Below are 17761 nucleotides of genomic sequence, written 5' to 3' on the forward strand. Positions count from 1 at the left end.
GATTTTATCTTGGTCTCTATCTGTGGATATGTGTGATTTTGTTGTCTGCTCTGTTGACCTGTTTTTATTCTGCCTGTGTGTCTGTAAAGCACTTTGGTTTGCTCATGCTGTTTTAAATGTGCTATAGAAATAAATTTGACTTGACTTGAACCGGAAGGGCAAAAATGCTAATTTATTTACAGGTTTCAGGACTCATTCCTGCATCACTCCATTCATCAAACCTTCATTATTACAAACCAGCATGTTTCTGCTGCAATTGCCTTTGGTCAGCACTAGGAGGTGCTGCAAGGTTGCCACAGATTTTTTAGCCAACATAGCGCCAAAATAAACAATCAGCAATTAGCTGTTGGTATTTTTCCACCCTTTTTTCATTACATTGGGATATATCCAAAATATTACCAGTCTAAACCTGCTGATCGGTAAGATAAAACTCACAACCTGACAGCTATGAACATTCAAAGACTAACCTCAGCTATCAATTGTTTCATTAATGCCTTCCTGTTCACATTGTTTTGACAGGTTGTCAGTCAGACAAATAGTAATATGAGCCAAGTTACCTTCAGTGTAATGCGATGAGTTATTTGTTCTTTTGCAGTTTGTACATTTTGTATCAGCGTAAAAATAAACTGCGATTGCATCAATGTCTTTTTGCAAGTGTCTTCCGTCGCAGTTTACATTGAAAGAGTTGAACAATTAATCTGTGCATGCATAATGGTTTTGGACAATGACTGCAAGCAAAATCAAAGCAGATTCTTGTGCGGTAAAATGTAATTTCTGTTTAAAAATACAACAATAGGAGTGCTGAGTCATGTGCTTGTCTGCTGCTGCTGCTTCAGTTATTATCTGCCCTTACAAGATGACAGCCAGGTGCTTTTTTCTCTCAGAAGATGAATGGAATCAAAGCCTTTCGTAACTTGGGATAGTTTTTGAATTTCTCCTTGTAAAACCTGTAACAAAGGAGCAGAAGATAACAACTGTCACTCAGAAATAGCATATGGTAATGTAGGTAGTTTGACATGTGTGTGTCAGGACTATTCATTAGTGTTGTACCTGTGATGGTGATAGGCTCTTGGTCCAATAAAACACAGGCTAAACAAGGCGAATGAGAGCGCTGGAAGGGACCAGGTGGCTACAGCATAGCCAAACCACTCCACTATCTCTCCTAAGTAGTTGGCACCAGACACATATTCAAACAGTCCTCCTGTAGGGGAGTTAAGAAGAACACAGGTCACTACCTGCACATAGTGGATGAGAGCTTATCCAAGCTTGATCTCTGTTTTCTTACCTTTAGGAATCTTGTAAACTACTTCCCCTGGTTTCCTCAAGTTGTGTAGAATAAAGTCACTATGTACATTGATGGCCATTCCAATGTAAAACAGCACTAAACCTAGAAGACAATTATACTTGTACAGTATATGTTATTGACTTTTAATCATTTCAACTTATGATTTTTAAGTTGTAGCAGACTCAGTTTTAAAGCTAGAGTGAAGATACTGGTATCATATGAAACTAGAAAACCTAAGGAATCCATTGGTAGCAGCCAGGAAAAACTGGCATGGCCATTTTTAAAGGGGTCCATTGACCTTTGACCTCAAGATATGTGAATGAAAATGGGTTCTCTGGGTACCCACAAGTCTCCCCTTTACAGACATGCCCACTTTATGATAATCACATGCAGTTTGGGGCAAGTCATAGTCAAGTCAGCACACTGACACACTGACAGCTGTTGTTGCCTGTCGGGCTTGAGTTTGCCATGTTATGATTTGAGCATATTTTTTATGCTAAATGCAGTACATGTGAGGGTTTCTGGACAATATTTGTCAGTAGTTTGTGTTAATTGATTTACAACAATAAATATATACATACATTTGCATAAAGCAAACATATTTGCCCACTTCCATTTTGATAAGAGTATCAGATACTTGACAAATCTCCCTTTTAAGATATATTTTGAGCAGATAAACAATAAATGTTAAATATAATGTTAAAATAATCACATTCATTTGTGATTAATTGCAATTAACTATGGAAAAACATGTGATTAATCGCAATTAAATATTTTAATCGATTGGCAGCCCTATTTATAATGTAGGAAGTACATAAAATAATACAATTCATTAGGACTTTCATATTTAAAAAATTAAACATTTTATAAAGCAAAGAATAAATTGCTCCTACCAGTTTTAAAGCGATAGTCAGCTGACCATTCATCATCAAACTGGGCACAGTGCAACAGGTAGTGTCCCTGCAGGAAACCATTCAGAGAGCAGAATAAACCTGCTAGCACCATCGTACTACATGGGAAAGGCCTTCCTCTGGTCAGTAGTGAATAGACAAATGTCCTATGATTGGTGAAGAAATAGTAGATACAGCAGGAGTAAAGAGGAGGGGGATAATAGTGCATTTTATCCATGCTGGTACATGCAATGAACATGTTTTACAGAAAGGCAGAGATTTCGTACAAACGATTTAGCATTTAAGTGCAGGAAAATAAGGCACCATTAAGCCCCATTACCAGTGCATTCCTCACAGCCTTCAGATTATAGCAGCAGGAAATCTCCTTTGCAAAGCTCCTTTTTCAGTGTCTGTCTGAAAATGTGTTTTTTTCTTGTCTCTTCACTTACAGTGGCTAAATACACAATCTACCTATCTAGTAGCTATAGGTACAATGGCAACATCACATAAAAAATAATACTACATTTTTGTTTTCTGTCAAGAAGTACAAAATGATAGGTCACAATCATTATTACTGTACATTAAAGCTGCAGTCGGTAACTTTGAGCAAATATGATGAAAAGTTATTTTTATAAAACTGTTACTATATCCTCACAGTAGTGCATGAGACAGATAATTTGTGCAACATATCCTGTTCCTCTGTGTCCTCTTGTACTCCTAATGGCATTTGCAAGAGCGCGCCAGAACAAAAACAACCAATCAGAGCCGAGCTGGAGCCTCGCCGTCTCTGGGCAGCTGTCAATCACCACTTGCGAAACTCGCAAACTTCAATCAAACGGTCAAACTAGACAGCGCTGATCAAATATGAATCAATATTCTGTTCCGTTAATGCCTATTTCTCACCTCAAATGTTTTCAGAAACATCTTGAAGTGTACTGTTTTGCTGTAAAATTAGGTTTGTCGAGCCAAAATCAAGCGCCGCCCACAAGCCGGAGCAAATGTTCTCATTTTACAGCTAAGCAGTACACTACAAGATGTTTCTGAAAACATTTGAGGTGAGAAATAGGCATTACAGTAACACCATATTGATTCATATTTGATCAGCGCTGTCTAGTTTGACCGTTTCGCGAGCAGTGAAGTGACAGTTACTTACTTACTTAGCGATTCCTTGGGTCCGATTGGTTGTTTTCCTTCGGCATACTGTAAGAATACCTTCTTTTTAATCATGATTTTTATTTTTTCCTTAAGAAAAATGACTACAACAACCTAAACCATAACAAATAAAATCATATCTGCATATAATGACAGATAGTAACTGTAAATTGAAAAATAAAGTATTCAAAAACAAGAGAGGACAAAAAATGGTAATAATAAAATAATAAAGTAGAGAAAATAAATATAAAATATTAATTCATATATTAAATAAAAAGGATAACTGTAAGAATACCGTTGATGTTCATACTTGACACAAACAGGCTAGTAAATAATTGACTTATATTGTTATATTTGTTTCATAAGAAATGTAAGGTGTAATAATATACTGTTGGGTATAAGACAATACAAAACTAAATATATTATGAGAAAAAATATAAACCACATCAAACCACTGTGACAAGTAACAGGAATTAAACTGAACTGGATATGTAAGTCAAATGTGAAAAATTATCTTGTATAGTTGCTTGTATTCTGAATGAATTGGATTGTGTATCCTACACACAACTCCTGATAAAGTACATTTTCACACTTCCTTTCACATACACATTAAATTACCAAAACACTCTTTGCTTTTACCTTTGAAAGTAGTGCATGCAAAAGGTCCCAAGCAGCAGGTACTTCCCCGTACTGGAGGGTTTGTGCACGGTGAGCATTAAAAGCAGGGGGATCAGGAAAGCCGGCATCTCCTGGAGGAACCAGGCTAGTCTGACTGGGACCGTCTTAGCAGGAGGAGACAGTACCATCATGTGGCGCCCATAGGAGGTCTGTGTCTTCCTGTGATGGACCAACTGCCCGAGTCCTGACAGGATCATCCCACAGCTCAGATAGCTGACCAAGTCCCCATAGCAGTGCATCTCGCAGTGTTGCAGTAATCTTTTCCTCTTAGCGTCTGTATGAAGTTATATGGATGTAAATAGCCTCTCTGACTCCTCCCAACGCAAAACAGGGAGGTGCGTCAGCCTGCTGAAATGCAAGTTCTGCCTTTTTCACAGCATGGGTACAAACATTGCTGGAGGTGATGTTATGAATATTCTGTCCACCTTGCAATCTATGTGCTATGCGATTTTAAAAAGCTGGATTTCCCAAAAGCTGCGATTGGAGTGAACAGAATTGCGTACCTTGCTGAAAACCTCCTCTGGTTTTCCATCCTGTTTACAGACACACAAAGAAACATCTGCCCCAACCTCAAATTGTGTAGTTCAGTTTGTATTTGCACGTTTTTACTTAAGTGTGTCAGGAAAAACTGACTAAACTCACAAATAACTTCACAATAAAGTCATCAAAGTCCACAAATGCTGATTGCATAAGAACCAGACATGCCTGTACTACACAGTCAGTGGAGGAGAGTTTAGTTTACAGCATTCAAACATGTTTTAAATTGTTTGTGGTTTGAAATGAACAACCCAGTGTACTTTGAAGCTATGATTAGAGTACAATAGTGAAATGAATATGATCTTACACAACAATCAGTTTAAACAGGACAATAAAATGTTCCTGTTCCTAGATCATCAGACCTGTTCCTCCTGATCTGAGCACTGACTTGCCTTTACGCCTCAGTGGAATGATTCAACAGCAACTGAATATTTGCATGAGGATTAAATCTGCCTGGTGCTTCTGTAATAACCTGATAATAATTATTAGTTTGAGCTGTGATTGTGCATGACATGAAAACTGAACTGTGTTTGACATACATACATCCAACAAATCACCAACGTATTACATAAACTAGGTGTGTCTTGTTAACTTGTATTATCAAGCCCTGTGCCTCCAGCTGATGCTGCTGGTCCCGAAACAGAGAGCAGAAGAGGACTCCTGGAAGGCAGCCACATTTGGTTGCCCTCATTGTATAGCAGGTTTTCCCTGCATCCAAATTCATTCATTGTCATTCAGTTTTTGCTCCCTTTAAGTGCAATTTATTGGCACATCTTAGTTAGTGACGTTTCGAGCAGATGCTCTTCTTCAGACTTAATAAATCTGCTCACAGACGGCATCTTAAAAGGTAAAATACCTTTTAAGATGCCGTCTGTGTGCAGACCTTCTTCTACATTTTTCATTATGTCTTTTACTGGTCCAGCACCAGCCTACTACGGTTTTGGATGTCCACTTTAGATTGTTTGTATTATTTTGTTCACCCCAACTATGGTTGCGTTCAAAATGGCAGACTTTTTCTTTTTACTTTTAGTACATACTGCAGAGTACAAAGTATGTACTATTGCATCCAGTATGCATACAATTGGGACATACTACTTCATCATGACATTGCGCCTTGTACTTTGACCCTCTTGCTCATATATCCGCTGCGCATGTAGTAGGACATCCTGGTATTTTTGGCATACTACTGCATTTGACATACTATGTATTGGGGCACACTAAATAGTATGGTAGTATGGGTATTGGAACACCCAGTATATCAATGAAGGTAGGCTAAATAACAGAAACACCTCTCTGTATGATGCAATACACTTCAACATCACCACAAACGGCATCCTCCAAAATGATCAATGAACGCCTCTCTAAATCTGTTTCAACAAAAACTAAACGTTAAAACCTTCATTAAGGTAGGATTTATGACACAGTATTATCAACTAAGTGTATATACATAGAATATACAATACTATCTGGAGAGTTTTTAGTTTCTGAAATGAAAGAACTGTGTGTTCCTTTTACTATAATATTCCTCCAACCACCTGACTCCCTCTGCTGGTGACATTTCTAATTGTAAATGGACACTGGATAAGCATAGTAGATAAACTGTATATCTACGCAGGATGTCTACATTAGTAGTATATGCAGTACTACACTGCAAACGTGTTTGGCAAACATACAAGGTTGAAAATATCACAGTTTACAACCAAACTAGCACTCTTTTGTTTCATCTGCAGAAGTGCTAAAAAATAAAAGAGGCTACTAACTCCATCCAACTTTGGAGGAATAAAACAACAAATTAATTAAAGGCAGTGATTAAACAATGAAATGCATACACCCAGTCAGTAGTTTTCTGTGATTGTAAAACACTCGAAGAACAAGACACCAGAGCAGACATGCTTTTCAGCCCATTTTACTTGTTTTGTAACATGAATCCACAGCCTTATCTGAAGAGCCTTTTGGGATGCTTTGTCAGTGGAACCTGAGATCAAAAAAACTCCATTCAGGGAGTAGTTAAGTAGTATATTTTAGGTTTGTGACGTGTAAGTTCCCATTCTCTAAGCAAGAAGAAAAAAAAAAAACATTTCTAAAAAGACAAACAAAGATCCATAAACAGAAAACAAACAGTGTTGAGGTTCAGCCTTTGTCTCTCTACAGGAATGAGGTGAGGTGGAGAAAAGAGAACACCACTCCCTGCTGGAGAAAGGAGATAACAGTTGGTGCCATTTTAGACCAACAGATGATGAGGGGGGGACAAGCGAAACACTGCTGGAGTGCTGGGTGAGCTGGACACATTGTTGGGCACTAGGCAAGGTCGGGGGTACATGTGGAAAAACAAAAACTGAAAGTACACATTCTAAAAGTGAGAATACACTTTATATGTATATGTGCAACAGTGATAAAAGGCACAATAGCACAGTGTGTCATGCTTTACTAGTTTCCCTTAAATTAGCATCAGAGGTCAAGTGAGTCTGAGGATTCATCTTTCAGTCTGTGCACGCTTGGTTCAACCAGACATTGTAGCTTAATGCTCGACGCCTCTTATGGTGCTGAGAGGGACGGACCAACGTTAGACGACTGCATCGGTAAAAGACTAATCAGTCAAATATCAAATGACAGGACAGCAGACAATGTGTGCTGCCTATTTCATATCGTCATTAAAAGTCTATACTGCCACTATGAATCATCAGGTTTCGTTCAGCTTTTGTATGCAGTTTGTTAATCTATGAAAACACTCAGAGTGTTTCAGGCAGCAGGACTACATAGCATATTATTTTGAAAAAGAAACATTTTCTTTTGTTAATAATCCTCGTGCTTGATATTTCATAAAGTAAATATTCATTTAATAGATTCCAAAATACAGCAGGGAGCAACATCTGTCACTTTTCTGGGTAGATCTTTAAATCAAAGCTTTATGACTTTGTGCTGATCTTAAAACTCGGGCCATCTACTACTTGTTTTAGCTACTGTAACCATGTCTAATTGATACTCCTACTGCCTCGAGAGTACTTTTGAAATGAATTCTCATACACTCAGAAGCAACAGAACTGGAAAGCAAACTTTTAAATAAGGATGACTTATATCTTCCTAATAACTTTTGGCATTCTTAAATCAAAACATTAACACAAAGAGTTGTAAATTACTACCTAGTGAACAGATCTAATAACATTTTCAACAATGTAAGCAGATCATGTAGGCCTTTACCACTTTGATCAGACCAAAACAAAAGCTTCGCTGCTCTTACAGAACTGAATGTGTAACAAAAGACATTTTTTTAACAAGTCTAGCAAAAAAAGAAATCTTCCCTCGAATCTCTTGACAATTCAATAACTACAGAGATTCAAGGTGGCAGTGTAAACAAAGACTAGAGGTGTCAGTGTTGGAGTAATTTACACAATATCCAGCTTTGATTACATTTCTGTACTGGAGTCTGGCCCCCGCAAAACATATCTCTAATGCTACAGGTATATAATTGGAAATCTGGGAGCAGGGTTGCACACACTAATTTATTGGGCAAACCATGTTGATGGCTTCAGAGCTTAGCCGACAACACTGCTTTTGTTCAAATCTAAACACTACTTGAGTAAATACTATCACGTCTAATAAAAACTACAAAAAAAAGGGAGAAATAAAAGGAATAAAATATGAATAAAAGATAATATTTCATAAACTAAGAGTAATAATGTTTTTGGTTTTGTACAGTAGGGGGTTAGTGAACTTTGTTGGGTGCAGCCCTTTGTTAGCAACTACAACATATGTTGAGCAATGGTAGTAATTACCTATGACACGGTTTTCAAAGTTTAAGTAGCTAGTCAAAACACTCATTTCATTTTTCATCTTGCAAAATTTCAATATGCTCTTAAGATTTGCAATTTTTTTTTCATTCCTTTTTCTGAGACAACTTACGTGAGCACAGATCGCCAAGAGCCCAAATGTAAAGATTGCATTATTACAAGTCAAATCCATCGTTTTGTCAGGAAAACAAATTGGGATTAAACCCAAATGAGATCTCCCCCTCCCAACGCTTACTCCGAGCCAACGTAATACGCTCTATTACTATCTCCTCTAACCATTTGCACCTCCATCATCTCAAAACTGCACTTCAAGCAAAAATATTTCAACCAAAAGCTCTGAGACACACTTCAAACTGAGAGGAGGGTGGAGAAAGGCGGAGGAGCTAAGGGAGAGACAGAGAAAGAAGACTGTATTGGCTTTTGAGTGTCTAGGTCCTTCCTGCAAATAGTGGGCGTAACTAGGTGTGGGGCGAGAGGGAGGGTGTCTGGGTCAGGTTATGGCGATAGATAGTAAGGGCAGGGCGGCGGCGCTGCAGAGGCCCCTGCGAGAGTCGACCTCAATGAGCGATGAGTGCGCCGGCAGCGTAACTCACGGAGCTGTCCTGCCAGTTCCTGCACTCGCTTGATTGGGCGTAGTTCAGGAAAGTGAAGTTCATTTCTAAACCAGACTTCCTCAGCTCAGCCACAGCCTGCAAAACAGTAACATCAGCACTCCGTCAGGCAGTAAGGATAGAGTGTCTCAGTCTCACGACAGGAGCTATATCTCTCAACTAATCCATTTATCTTTTTTTTGTACGGTTCTTCACTGCCAATTGACTGTTCACTAAACACATCCCCCAAACAGTGATTGTTCAATCAATTGTCTAATACTCAGACGGATATCACTGTTTGTTGTGTGTGGAGGTGCGTGTGTGTACAGCCGTGCTGCGAAGCTTCGAATACCTTTGAATATTTCTCACCGAAGCTTTGAAGCACAAAAAATGGTATTCGGGACAGCTTGAGACTTTTGGGCGGTAAATTCTCATTATAAACTGCATGTGGGAAAACGGAAAAGCTTGGCGTAGCAGCATAGCAACAGTAACTAAGGGAGGCGGAGCATAGCAAACAGTCAATTGAACCCCTCATCAACATGTCTACATAATGTTAAATAGCGACGAGGCTCTTCTTCTGTGGTACTTACATTTAGAAGCACTCCAATCGGGTGACGCCCACAGATGGTGTTGCGGTACTTCTTCAGGTAGTTGGTGAAAGACATGGGATCCAGCTGTTCTATAATGCCCATCCCCTTCACAAGCAGAGAAAAGAAGTCAGAAGTCATGTTGTTCAATATAATATTTAGTTTAATTTATACTTGGTTATTTGATTTCTAGAAAGCCGTCATTTTTGTATGCTGTGTGTTCCAGGAAAAAAAGCTTCCTTATCACGAGAAAACAAATGGAAAATTCTCTATCCATTTCCTCTCTGCCCTTCTGTATTCTAACTTCCTGAAACATGGTGTATTTTAAGCAGGTACATGAAAGTAAATAGTCACATTAAGAGCACATGAGGTATTATGGGTCTGGCTCACTGTGACATTAATGTCTATTTAATGTATACTTCATTCCCATAACAGCTTTGCATGTGGCTGATGATAATCTTTACATATTATATTTCATGAATGATCTCACATTTGAATTAAATATATCTCAGTGGTTACCGTTTTATCAAGATGCTCGATAGACCTGTAGATCTCCCCTTGAGATTCATCATAGTATGTGTAGCGGAACCGTTGACCTTCAAAAGAGATGTTATGACGTTTAGGCAGAATTATCCTCAGATAGCAAACCGCACTGTTAATGGCAGAATGCTTTCAGAGAACGAGTGTCATTTTCTGGGCTTTTATTGATCGGTACCTACCCCAGTGGCAGAAGTCGGATGAGATAATGAAAAGGTTGGACGGGTCTGCCAGGTACTTGCTGAGCAGCTTCCCATATTCCTGTTCCTTGGACTCACTCAGGGCTCCCACGAGCACAGGGACGATGCTAAACTCGTCTTTGTGGCTGCAACATTAGATTATTGAATTAACAACTTGAGTACAGTAGCTGCGGCTCTCTGTCAAATATAATATCCAATGCCGGGCATGGGTGGGAATAAAATCTGCATTAATACTGTTTTATTTTCCATAAAGCATCCTTCATTGAAAACTAATGGGAAACTGCCAGCCTACAACATGAAACGCCGATACTGGTGAGTTGCACCTTTGTACCCTATATGCAACACCTACGTTACTAATGCTTCTCGTCAGTCAACATCACAGGTTTTAGTTCACCTTGAATACTTAATGCGCTCGGTTCACTTCATACTACCTGATCCCTACTTTTCTCAACCAAGAAAATGCCTTTGACTCCTGCCAACCTAACAGAAGGCTCTATCAATTATGCATATCACACTTTCCATGTGTCCCTGAACCAATGTGATTCTGCTTTACGGTATGTATAGAAAGGCAATGAAAAGAAGGAACAGAACTAAAAGCGTGATACACATTCCTGCCAATGATCGAGCACTATTCCGCTGATCTACAGGAGACGGTAACATGCCAAAATATGGGAAGAAGACAGACGGCTAGCAAGTAAACAATGCAGGATTTTAAATACTTTGAAAAAATCAGCCTTGCAAATGTTTTTTTGAGGATGGAAATTACGGCTGGGCGATAAGGCCAAAATCTTCATCTCGATATACAGTATGTCATCTCATATCTCAATAACGATATAAATCACAATACAGCATGTTTTCTGGTAATTCAATAATTAAACTACATGAAAGAACCACATGGTAAAGCCTATTTTTGTTCACTCCTGTGTGAATTAAATATTTGACAGAGTTTTGACGATATATATCATCATATTTCCAAGGGAAAGGAAATGCATTCAACACATTTGTTAGAGCTCAACAATACACACAATGTGTTTCGGTGAGAAACACTGAATGTAAACATAACATAACGTTTGTTTAGAAGAAAACCCCACCTTTTAAGAAAAAACTTCATTCCCTCTGTGAGTGTATAGTGTTTGATTCTTTAGTTCAATGAATGCCACTCCTATGTGCATTACCTCTCCATGGCTTTAGCAGTGTAAGGCAAGTGCATTTCAATACTGTGCTCATCTTCATCTGTCTGCAGACTCATCCGCTCAAACAACCCAGTTTTCCAGAGGTCAGCATAAACTGTAAAACAGAGGTGAGTTTAACTTTAATTTGTGCAATTAATTTGTGTTATGATGACAATGTCTACTGATTAAGTCATTTTTGGAGCTGCACACTCACTTTAAATTGGGTATTGGGTTATCCTGATAAGTGTCAAATCAATTATGTTAATAGTGAGGGAACTGTCTGGTCCCCGTGGATGATTAAAAGTGTATCATCTCACAAGACTGCATGTTGGAGCTCTGGTCAGGTTAGACTATAACCATCACAACGAAGAAACGGTAATTCTGGGGTTATTTTTTTTTTTAGTGTTACTGAAAAAAGATGTTTTGGTGCCTTCAAATGAAGCTCGTGAGCTTGTGTTTACAACATGGGAAGTTGTGTACACAATATGGTTGGCGTTCAAGTGGTTAAGTCGTGAGAACACAGCTGCTAAAAAACGACAATATTAACATTACTGTCGGCGTCTAGAAGCCACAGAGGCTAACAATTTAGCAAGCTAGCAAGTGGGTAACATAATGCAGGAAATGCAAAGGCATAATGACGTTGGGAATATCAACATTTTCCTCAGACCTATTATAAAATGACGAAGAAAAACAATATACGACTAAAATTACAATATATTAACTTATTATGCACTGAAAAATGAACTTCCATGGCCTCTGCCATTTATGACAATGTCAACAAACACGTCATAACTCGTAAACCCTAAGCTTTTCCGAAACTTTCCACTTACGATGTTGAGAATACCACAAGAGGGGGGCGTTCATATGGACTCTTCTCGTGAACTCAGTAAACACGACCCCATTTGAAGGCACCACCTGTCTCATTTGTTTTTTGGCATGAAACACGCACTACATTCTACACTAAACAAACTGCAATCCAAACTGTGGTTGTGTTACTACCTCATATGACCCTTAAAATACTGTCCTAAATAATGAACCCATTAGCATGTGTTAACATCTGAGATTGAGCGACAAACAAGAACACACATGAAAAGTAGAAATCACAATGTCATGAGTGAAAACAGTGAATACCCTTATGGTCGATTCTCAGGTCATAGAGAGGTGTTCTATAGATCTCTGCAGGTGACAGGGCACAGCGGGAGAGGGGCACATGGTGTGAAGGTCCCAGGATGAACACCCTGCGACTGAAGGGCAACAGGATTTTATCTCACTCGATCTATTCACAAAAGGCACACCACCAGCACTATATTCTACTATCTTAACTAACATCTGTGGGGGGAAATTCAAGATAAGAAAACAGTCATACAAAGCATTTTTTCTTATGTAAGGAATAGAGATAAAAACTGAATGACTTACGTAACAGAGGGATCAACCTGTTTGTAGGCATGTGCTGCACAAGCACCACAATAGGTATACCCTGCATGCCTGCAAACACAAACGTGTCCAATTAGAATGGAGACGGCATCACAGATACCTTCTGACATGTTCATATTGTATTCAACGTGTTCTTACGGCGCTATAATGGCTCTAGCAGGTCTGATCGTAGACTCTGCTTTGGACAGCCAGCCTTCTAGTTGTGCGTTCAGCTGGGATCCTGAAAAGGTAGAATAAGAAAAAATAAAATAATAATTTCACAATTTCGCCAGTACTAAAAACATAAATTGTCTGATCAATACAAATAGGATTTACAGCAAAGCTACCAGCATAGATCACTAAAATCAAGGTAATATGTCACTGTAATAATTCCTGAGGGGTGAAATCCAAGTGAGGCAACTGTGGTTAATTTAGTCTTGTCATAAAACCTGCAGTAGGCAGAATATTTTGGTATCATTGGGCAAAAATTCCATTATTCAAGTGCTCTGAGAGAAAACTAGACTTCTGCACCTCCTCATGGCTCTGTTTTCTGGCTTTAGAAAATCTAGCCTGTGACGGGAGATTTTGGCCAATCACAGGTCATTTCAGAGAGAGAGAGCGTTCCTATTGGCTGTTCATTCAACGGAGGCAGCTGTAAATCACTTGCGAACTTCGATCAAACTAGGCAGCGCTGGTCAAATATGAATCAATATTGGGTTACTTTAATGCCTTTTTCTCACCTCAAATGTTTTCAGAAACATCTTGTAGTGTACTGTTTAGCTGTAAAATGAGAAAGTTTGCTCCGGCTGGTGGGCGGGGCTTGGAATTTCCTCAACTGATCGCAACATGGCTGCCGGGTCAAAAACGTTCTCATTTTACAGCTAAACAGTACACTACAAGATGAAATAGGCATTACAGTAACAGAATATTGATTCATATTTGATCAGCGCTGCCTAGTCTGACCGTTTGATCCGAGTTTGCGAGTGATTGACAGCTGCTCAGAGACGGCAGGCTCCAGCTCGGATCTGATTGGTTGTTTTCCTCCGGTCTGTGAAATTTTGCAGGTGCCATTAAGAGCACCGGAGGCACATGATTTTTTTCAGATTATCTGTCTCATGCACTACTGTCCGTTTTATAAAAATAACTTTTTTTTAAATCATACATGCTCCAATCCTACCCACTGCTGCTTTAAGTGTGATGCTATTTTGGGTGAGAAATGGAGATGAACTGGACCTTTTTACATTGTGTTCTGGTCCAGGTTAAACAGTACAATATACCATAAGCTAAACTTTAAACTTGCTAACTGCGATTATCTGTACTGTACTAGTGTTAACGTTATGTCAAGATAAATCAATCATAGCTGACTAGCTAATATAATTAAGTCTGCAGGGAAAAACAAACAATCAGTATAATTCATTTTGGGATCGGGTAGACTAGTTTATGGACATATTGTTTATATGCAATATAAATATCGTTGGTGTAACTTGTGTTCTGTCGAAAACGGTTATTATGAATAATAATAACAATGATAATCTTTATTTCGATAGCACCTTTCTAAACATAGCTTCAAAGTGCTTGCACAGATACAATGAAATACAGACAAAATAAAAACAACAAGAAAAGAACAAAACATAAAGACCAAATAATGAGAAAACTAAAACCCGTAACCAGTTAAGTTACTACACATAAGCCAAAAGAGGACAATATAAGGTGTGGGAAAAGGTGCACCAAGCTGTTGCCTTATAAAGTTAAAAAGGTATTTTTATAAAAATGGGATTTTAAAAGAGATTTAAAATTGGTAGTAGAGCTGTCTAACCTGAGGTCCTCAGGTAGGCTGTTCCACAGTCTAGGGGCATTGATGTCAAAGGCCATGTCACCCTTAGTCACCAGCCTAGACCTGGGTATAGCCAGTGGTGGCACATAGGGTGTAAGGAGCTCAGTGATGTAGCTTGGTGCCAAACCATGCAGAGCTTTAAAAGTTTATAATACAATCTTAAAATCAATTCTAAATAATGCAGTTATATATAATGCAATAATACTGCAGTAAGCCAAGCTTAAAAGGGATAAACAGGCAAGGCTTTGGTCGTTTAATAACAAGAAAGTAGCAGCTAGCTGGTGAAATGGGGGAAGGGGTGCAACATGAACCTTCAATTTTCTGCCCTGCCCTTCCCAGTCCTTTGTTTCATGGCAGCCAGTATTTCTGCACCTAACTTGAAGCGAGTCAGTGTCAGAGACCAACAAGACACACACAATAACACTTAGCAGCTTGAGTTTAACTGTAATGCTGGCAGGTCTAGCCAGATAGCAGGTAGGTAGGCCAGGAAGTTCTGCAATGTTAGCCAAGTTAGCTATTGTTAAATTGAAAGCTTTGATTACTTGTTAAAAAGCAGCAGAAGGGTCTGTTTGTTTTGGAAGATTTCCATCGACCATACGAGGAGGAAATGTGCTGAATAAGCTCAAACCAACCATGCACCAAACAAGAGATGGTGGTAGTCAAGTAAAGCTAATGTTAGCTAGTCGTCTTCTCATCAGATGGATTAACTGTTAGCAGAAACCACAATCTGCTGTGGCAACCCATCAGCTCCACAGTGTTTGATCTCAAGATAATGAAGGTTATACAAAATAAAAAGCCAGAAATAAATCAGACCAACATGACAACAAACAGCCAGCTAGCATACTAGCTTTGGATAACAAGAGATGAGGTAGTCAAGTAAAGCTAATGTTAGCTACTCGACTTCTCATCAGATGGATTAACTGTTAGCAGTACAAACCCTAATGTTAGCCATCACAATCTGCTGTGGGAAAGCCATGAGCTCCACAGTGTTTGATCTCAAGATAATGAAGGTTATACAAAATAGAAAAAACACCAATAAAACAAACCAACATGAGAAAACAACAGCCAGGTAGGCCAGGAAGTTATGCAATACTAGCCCAAGTTAGCTATTGTGAAGTTGAAAGCTTTGATTACTTGTGAAAAAGCAGCAGATGTCTGTTTGTTTTGGAAGATTTCCATCCACTAAATGTGCTGAATAAGCTCAAACCAGATTGGGATAACAAGAGATGAGGTATAGTCAAGTGAAGCTAATGTTAGCTAGTCCACTTCTCATCAGATGGATTAACTGTTAGCAGAAACCACAATCTGCTGTGGCAACCCATCAGCTCCACAGTGTTTGATCTCAAGATAATGAAGGTTATACAAACTCAATAAAAACAGACAAACATGACAAACAACAAGCCAGCTAGCATCCAGCTTGCTAGCGGTGCTCTGTTGACAGTTTTTACCCGAAGCAGAGTACCAGCTCCCGGCGTGACTTGCTTCTCTGCACACCACTCGGTTCGACATCTTGGTTCCCAAGCCTCCTATCTTGGTTTGCTCTTGTCAAAGGCAGAAAAAAAATAGTAAAATTGCCCAAAAAGCCTGTCGTCAGCTGAACCCCAGAGAGGAGAAACAAAGCCAGCTAGAGACAAAGGGCAGTCAGACAGCTGGGCTAAGCTAACGTTAGCTCAGTGTTTCCGTCAGCTGGCTCCGTTGTGTTGTTACCGGTTAATAATAAGTTCACCGGAGATAGTAGTCAGTTTATTAGACAGTCTGGCGTCACTATCAAACGCACAAAGTCTTTGTAATGTGCAGAGATATCGTACAGCCCAGCAGAGAGTGGATGACAGGAGCAGCAGCAGCTGTCACAGTCGGAGTCAGAGGATTACTGAGTGAGTCTGTGGAGCCAGGTAAGGGGCGTCTCCGACACTGTTGTCATGGTGACGTCAACGCGTTGTGATTGGTTACTTGGTTAGCTGACAGAAGGTGATTGGTGGGGTGGAATCAAGGGGGCGGGGCTAAGAGTGATAAAATGTCAATTGATTTGATAAACTTGATTTACATTTACTTTAAATTTTTTTTTTATTATTATTATTATTTAATTTTTTTTTTGCTCCAAGTCTTTTTATTGGTATTCTGTACAAAATCCAATAAATAATTGTATAAACAAATTATACCCACCCCCCATCCCTATAACAATATAACTGCACCATTAAATAAGCAGAGTTAATTTCATAAAAAATTACATTCATGCATATAAATGAATTAAATCCGATAGAAACATAAATGATACATATACCAAACAAAAACAAAAAATTAAAAAAAGAATTAAAAAAAGGAAAGGACCAAAAAAAACAGAAAAATAAGTAATTAAAAATAATAATAATAAATAAATTAAAAAGAACTAAGTATAAGTTGTAAATTATATGTCATATGGGGTCAGCAGTTTAAAACTTTTATTATAATTATTATTTTTAATTTACTTATTTTTTTGGTCCTTTCCTTCTTCCTTTTTTTGTTTTTGAATGTGTTTCATTTATGTTTTTATTGGATTTAATTCATTTATATGTATAAATGTAATTGTTTATGAAATTAACTGCTTATTTAATGGTGCAGTAATATTGTTATAGGGATGGGGGAGGAGGGGATATAATGTGTTTATACAATTATTTCTGTGATTTATTGGATTTTGTTCACAATGATGTCCAACTTGTAAGGATCAAGCATTTGTGGGATGAGCAGCACAGCTGATTATATGGGTAGCGCCCAAGAAAGATTTGCCAAAATAATCTGCCAATGGTAAACAGTGTATTCTCCTGTTGGTGTTGTTTGGTGGATTGGATGATTGAACTCTAACCACTGGCGCACTTTACACTTACTTCATCCTATACATCCTATATACCACTTTATAGACTGCACATATGTACATATTACATTTATTTATTGTACATACTACATTTATTTATTGACGGACTGTACACACTATGTTCACCCATTCACTCTGTATCTTTTATATCTATATTATTGTTTTCATAATTTTTGTATACCTTTACCTCTCCTGTGTTTCACTCTGTTTGCTGATGTTTGCTGATGTTGCTGCTTTGACACCTGAATTT

At 38.5% G+C, this 17761-nt stretch overlaps 2 protein-coding genes across 2 annotated transcripts; both read right to left on the minus strand.

The window, feature by feature from the left end:
* Window positions 1-145: 145 nt before the first annotated feature.
* srd5a2b (steroid-5-alpha-reductase, alpha polypeptide 2b) lies at window positions 146-6297 on the minus strand. Its single transcript, XM_074646555.1, has 5 exons — window positions 3967-6297; window positions 2179-2342; window positions 1286-1387; window positions 1051-1201; window positions 146-947 (listed from the first exon to the last, which is right to left on the minus strand). The coding sequence occupies exons 1-5, from the start codon at window positions 4242-4244 to the stop codon at window positions 881-883; spliced, it is 762 nt and encodes a 253-aa protein (XP_074502656.1). The 5' UTR covers window positions 4245-6297; the 3' UTR covers window positions 146-880.
* Window positions 6298-6432: 135 nt separating this feature from the next.
* memo1 (mediator of cell motility 1) lies at window positions 6433-16571 on the minus strand. Its single transcript, XM_074646554.1, has 9 exons — window positions 16112-16571; window positions 12989-13070; window positions 12833-12901; window positions 12548-12660; window positions 11420-11531; window positions 10227-10369; window positions 10027-10103; window positions 9511-9615; window positions 6433-9019 (listed from the first exon to the last, which is right to left on the minus strand). Exons 1-9 carry the CDS (start codon window positions 16170-16172, stop codon window positions 8888-8890), a joined length of 894 nt encoding a protein of 297 aa, XP_074502655.1. The 5' UTR covers window positions 16173-16571; the 3' UTR covers window positions 6433-8887.
* Window positions 16572-17761: the final 1190 nt, after the last annotated feature.

This window comes from Sebastes fasciatus, chromosome 9, assembly GCF_043250625.1.
Source record: "Sebastes fasciatus isolate fSebFas1 chromosome 9, fSebFas1.pri, whole genome shotgun sequence".
NCBI classification, from domain to species: Eukaryota; Metazoa; Chordata; class Actinopteri; order Perciformes; family Sebastidae; genus Sebastes; species Sebastes fasciatus.

Bases quoted from the DNA above. Each gene is read 5' to 3' on its own strand.
- memo1 (XM_074646554.1), bottom strand. From the start codon at position 16,172: ATGTCGAACCGAGTGGTGTGCAGAGAAGCAAGTCACGCCGGGAGCTGG. The intron at 12,902-12,988 runs GTAAGAACACGT...TTGTGTTTGCAG, and splicing joins GCTAGAGCCATTATAGCGCC to GCATGCAGGGTATACCTATT. The intron at 12,661-12,832 runs GTAAGTCATTCA...GTTGCCCTTCAG, and splicing joins CAGGTTGATCCCTCTGTTAC to TCGCAGGGTGTTCATCCTGG.
- srd5a2b (XM_074646555.1), bottom strand. From the start codon at position 4,244: ATGCACTGCTATGGGGACTTGGTCAGCTATCTGAGCTGTGGGATGATC. The intron at 2,343-3,966 runs GTAAAAGCAAAG...CACCAATCATAG, and splicing joins TGCATGCACTACTTTCAAAG to GACATTTGTCTATTCACTAC. The intron at 1,388-2,178 runs GTAGGAGCAATT...ATTGTCTTCTAG, and splicing joins TGACTATCGCTTTAAAACTG to GTTTAGTGCTGTTTTACATT.